Source organism: Lates calcarifer, linkage group LG15 (assembly GCF_001640805.2).
Source record: "Lates calcarifer isolate ASB-BC8 linkage group LG15, TLL_Latcal_v3, whole genome shotgun sequence".
NCBI classification, from domain to species: Eukaryota; Metazoa; Chordata; class Actinopteri; family Centropomidae; genus Lates; species Lates calcarifer.
Genome location: NC_066847.1, coordinates 3,849,885 through 3,855,386, shown reverse-complemented (window position 1 = coordinate 3,855,386; position 5,502 = coordinate 3,849,885). Strand labels below are relative to the sequence as shown.

General features: G+C 40.4%; 1 protein-coding gene across 1 annotated transcript; it reads left to right on the top strand.

Moving 5' to 3' along the window:
* Window positions 1-1,409: 1,409 nt before the first annotated feature.
* seraf (Schwann cell-specific EGF-like repeat autocrine factor) lies at window positions 1,410-4,754 on the top strand. The gene is given in 6 exon segments (XM_018676145.2): window positions 1,410-1,761; window positions 1,763-1,784; window positions 2,445-2,540; window positions 3,007-3,111; window positions 3,891-3,986; window positions 4,419-4,754. Coding segments are annotated over 6 exon segments (633 nt in total). The 5' UTR covers window positions 1,410-1,560; the 3' UTR covers window positions 4,532-4,754.
* Window positions 4,755-5,502: the final 748 nt, after the last annotated feature.

Here is a 5,502-nt window from a genome sequence, read left to right as displayed (position 1 = left end):
TTTTTATTTCAGCCTCTGGATCTACTTATCCAGAGTGACTAGCAATGAATTAGCACCTACTGGACTCTTTGTGGAAATTTAACCTGCAATTTTAAAAAGGTACAGGATGATCCATCTGACTACTTTGAAATTTGGACGCCAACATACATAATTTTATATGAACTGTCATTGCAAGTTGTGGCACATAAGCAGCTACATGTATGGGCCTTTTTATGGAAGAAATAGCAAAAGTAAATTTTTTAGCAAGGGGAAACCAACATGCCTCCAAGCTCACAATCAGACTCAGTAGGGACGACAGCCACATCCATTACTGATTTGGGTGTGTTATTGCCATTACAGCAGACCTTTCCCTCACCCCACAGTTCATATAGGCCCAGCACTTCCTCTCACCAGGTAAAGGGAAATGGCTTTTCCACATGTGCTCTACATGAACACACACCTTAAAACAGGTCTCACGAACTGAAACTAATATTCTGTCACAGTCCACTGGATGTAGTCTCCCATCACAAGAATGCAAACATAGAGTATGTCCACTACAGGTTAACAACATCATGATTGGTGACAATAATGTAACTTTGACCTAAAAGCCACCAAAATAATAAACACCTGTCCAATACTGTTCACCAGCAACACAAACTGCAGCCTCCAAAACTATCACACAGTTGAACCAACACCCCTGAATAGCACTGTCAACACAAACTGAACATTAAAAAATATCATGAAGGTATAATTTCTTGCAGGATTGTATTAAAATTAGCTAGATGTAGCTAATAAGCTAGCAACTGAGCGAATTTGTCCGCTAGCTAATTCACGTTTTGAGAGCTTAAGCTAGTGTCAGCTAAATATTACACAACTGCTTTGTAATCCTCATTCGACAACTCTGCATTTGGTCTTGCAGCATTCATATAATTAGTTAGTTTAACTAGAGACGTATATTTAACGTTTAACGCTCTCTTCATGAATAAAGACAGCTCTTAAAACTGTTGGCTAGCTAACGTAGCTAGCTAGGTAAAAAGTTTAAGTTACAGTTCGTTCTTTGAGAAAGTTGCCAAGAGAGACGTATTGTAATGTTTTTGAATTACCTCCAATTAATGCTTGTGTAGACGTGGGCAAGTTTCAAAACTTACCTCCCCTCGAAATCTTTAACTCAGCTTTGGTTTTGTAGCATTTATGTTTAATGTGTAAGTTTAAGCAAATGAATTTTAGGGGTGCTAACGTAGCTAGCTAGCTAAAAAAAAAGTTGCCGTTAAGAAAGTTGCTGAGAGAAAACCCTCTGTACTGTCTCGATATTACCTTCAACCAGTGTTTGTGCACGTTGCCACTTTTAAAACTTACCTCCCATCGTCATTTTTAACTCAGCCAGCCCCCACATCAGGACTCATCCGCCCACCCCGCTCCGCCCCGCCTCGCCTCGCCTGCTCCCCCGCTCCCCCTCCGGCACTTGGGTAGAGCAGCCGGGGCAAGTCGTGGAGAAGTCTCGGGTACTTTTAAGGGGACATTTTCCTCCATCTCCGTCCACCGCACCGACTGTCTGTCCCTCCCTCCCCTCCACTCTCAACCATGGGATTTATGGGTCTCGGCTCGGCGGTTCTGTTTCTCGCCTCCTTGGTCGCTCTCCTCGGCGTTTGTTCCGCGGGATCCGACGCGCCCCGAGGAGTCGCGGTCGGGTTCGTTTTCGACCCCAAAGCGAAGTGCGATCCGCCGTGCGAACACGCAGGAGTCTGCATCCGCAACAACACATGCTTCTGCTCCAGGGGCTATCGAAGGAGAGACCTGCCAGTATGGTGATGATACAAACCTTTTGTCCACGTTTATTCTGAAGTGCATTTAGTATCCAACGTTTATTAATACTTTGTGTACTTTGTGTAATTTATGGGTAATACAGTAAAGACATTGAGTCATGACTGAGTTCATGATCAACCTGTGGTAACAAACCAACAATCTAAAACCCAAGAATATTAAGTTTTCAATCATATGAGACAAAGAAAAGTAGCATATCCCTTCATGTGAGATGCTGGAGCCAGCAAATAGTTGGCATTTTGGTTGAAAAATTACTTAATGGGTTATCAAAATAGTTGACTAATGTTATTTTTATCTATTAGTCAACTAATCTTTGCAGCTCTGTAATATATGCTTCCCCCTTAAAGCATGTCAGTTTATTGCAGAATTTACAGCACAAAGATTTATGTCAGCATAGGCCAAACATAGTTCTACCCTGATGGGAAAAGCAGATATCAGTTTTAAGACATAAAGAGCTCATTTCCAAAAGAGCAAACTCATTTTGTTCATCACTAAACCAGTCTGCAAAATCAACCAGTCTGCCCCTTCTTATACACTTCTGTATCAACAAGTCATTTTGCCACTGATTTTAAAAAATGTCTAACATAAACACTCAGACTATAACCAGTAATGTCAAAATCTTCTGTTTGCTTGTGTGAATGCAGCCAACTGTTATCCCAAATGTAAGAATGGAGGAGAGTGTCTTCGCCCTGGAAAATGCAGATGTCCTCCTGGATATGGAGGAAGATACTGTCACAAAGGTAAGTAGGATTATTTGGAGAAAACTGTAAATGAAATATCCAGTTGCTCCAGCGTTTGTAGAGTGGCTGTGTGATTTGGAAGCCTGGAGGATTCATAAAAAACTTTGTTTTCCTGTACACTTATATCACACATTTTTTTAAATCAATTCCTAAATTAACTGTATATGCAATGTATGTACAGACGAACTACATCCATACGTTGTTGTCCCTCTTTCACCAGACATACATCAGATTCCTTCTCACCTCCAGTCAGAGAGTAGAGCAGCTAGAACAATTATTAATTAATAACAAATAAAATGAGAGGTTCTGGCGTCCAGTTAAAAATAATTTACAGAAGGAATGCCTTTAGGACATAAGGAATAATCTATTTCTAAAATCAATGCCACCAAATTCCACTTGAGGAAAGGTATAACTATGTCATCAACACCACTGCTGACAGGTGTGACCTGTGTTTGCTTTTTGGCAGTGACATGTGATGGAGGATGCTGGAACGGAGGAGAATGCACTGCTGTCAACGGAGTGGCCAAGTGCATCTGCCCCTCAAGCTGGACGGGCTCAAAATGCCAAGAGGGTCTGTTTACAGCCATATCTAATTACCCTATTAACACCAAAGGTCAAAGTTACCAAATGGAGCCAGTCTCTCAGCTGGAGCCACTCATCAGCAGCAGCCTAATAAAACATTTCTAAGGCTTTTGACGGCTCCAAGTTGCTGTCGTGGTGGGAAGCAACAATCAGTCTACCCCCGCAAAAATCAATCTATATTAGTGGTTATGAATGGCATTTAAGATTTAGAGCTTGCTCATGATGATTAAGATTCTTGGCTGTAAATTAGAGTTTAATTTCAGCTTCTAGTTACAAGCACTGAAGTTCAATGAAAAATAACCTATTGCCATGTATGTATTATGGATATAGGACACAGCTTCAGTGTAGTTTAAAGCCACAACAGCAGCTCTGTAAAAGCTGTATATAGACACTGCACTGCTTTGAGCTAAATACTAATGTCAGCATGCTAACATGCTCAGACTTAGCAGGTATGTTTATGATAATGCCACTAGATGAAAAGTTAAGGGATTACTAAAGTGATTACAATTTATCATGAGGGGGAAATGAATGTCTAACAAGTTTCATGGCAGCCCAGTCAGTAGTTGCTGAAAGATAGATCAGTCAGGTGTTGAGCTAACCATAGTCACTGCTAAAAATTGGGACTAAAGCAGTGTATTTTATGTTGTGTAGGTTAACAAGCCTCTAGAGTTGCTCTCCCTCCATCAAATACATGGAACTTATCGCTAAAGCTCAGATCTGTTTCCTGGCATGCTGAGAATGTCTCTCTTTGGTTTGTTCCCTGTGCAGCAATTTGTCCTCAAGGCTGTCGAAACGGGGGAATCTGTGTGGCTCCAGGAATCTGCAGCTGTCCGGAGGGATGGCTGGGCGGTGCCTGCCACACTGGTGAGTTGAAAATGGTCTCAAAGACCAAACACTTTCATATGCATCAATGCACTTTACAAGCATGATCTCTTTTGTCCCTCTTCCTCCTCTCTGTCTCATTCTAACTCTTTTCAGTTTGGTCATGCATTCCTTAGATCCCCATAAACTGTCTACATCTCACTGAGAAGAATAATGGTAGATATCAGTCTGCCAAACCAACCTGAATGATATAAATTGCTTGTAGGTGTTTATTGAATGAAGTTTTACAACTCAGCATTTTTCCAGATGTGACCAAACCCAGACAGGGTAACACTTCACCTCTGTGGCCAGTCGTGTGTTGTGTTAAGATTTACAACATCAGCTGTAAATCCTTCCACAGTCACTTCCACTTTCTCAGGTTTTACAGATGATTAACACCTTTGTTTTTGTTGTTTCTTTCTTTGTTGTCTGTAGCTGTGTGCACTCTGCCCTGCCTGAACGGAGGGAAGTGTATTTCTCCCGACAAATGCCGCTGTCGCCCCCCTTATTCTGGCCCTCGCTGTGAGGAGAGGAAAAAGTCTCACTAGTGTGACCCTGCTGGTGTCAGAGGTCAGTGGAGCCAAATCAGGGACTTTATGGTTATGAGGACAGTTACCTTTTTTTTTAGCTCAACATTAGTAGTTTTTGCATTTTTATCATGTGATATGTTTTTTTGGACCTGTCTAATGTTCTCATTTGACTGTGCAAACATGCTGTGTACTGTACTGTACTGTAATTTGTGTCATTAAATGAATAAAAGAGTGAATTGCATGCATTATCAAAGCTCATTTAACCAAACAAAAACATAGAAATAGTATGTTTTCTTTATTTTGTCACATGTTACTTGTACCACAGTGTAATCTGGTGCTGATAAAACATTTTTAGGAAAACATAAATCCAACAGGTGGTCATTAAGTTAATACATGTGCTTAGTATCAGTGTAAATGTGTAAGTCCATAACTTAAATGGGCCTGATCAAATATATTAAAGAAATGAAGAAAAAAACAAATGCAATATTCATATCAATGTCTTCAGTCTACAAGTTACTGATGTGTACCATCTAAGTTAGGCAGAATTAATGAAGTAGACTTTTTATTTTCAAAATTTTAGACTATTTTTCTCAGCAACAGACAGTGCACATCAGTTTGGTAAAAGTTAAACCAGGCTATAATTTGGCTAAATTGCAAAAAACTAAAACTAAAAGCTTGCTGGTAATAATCTACATTTTCTGAATGAACCATCACTGAAACTGATTCATGTGTCATTTACTTATTCTACATAATACTGTGCACTAACACTCACGCATCTGCATAAAATCTCTGTGTAAGCACCGCTGATGAATTTAACAGATGTGTGTTGCTTTTAGCCTTGAGGTAGTGATATACAGGGACAGAAAGACAAGTGCAATACATCAAGTCCCTCTCTGTTAACGTTCAGATGTGCACAGAGCCACACATTCAAGCACATGCCAATTTCCACCAACACACACACACACACTCATACAAACAACAACTTATGG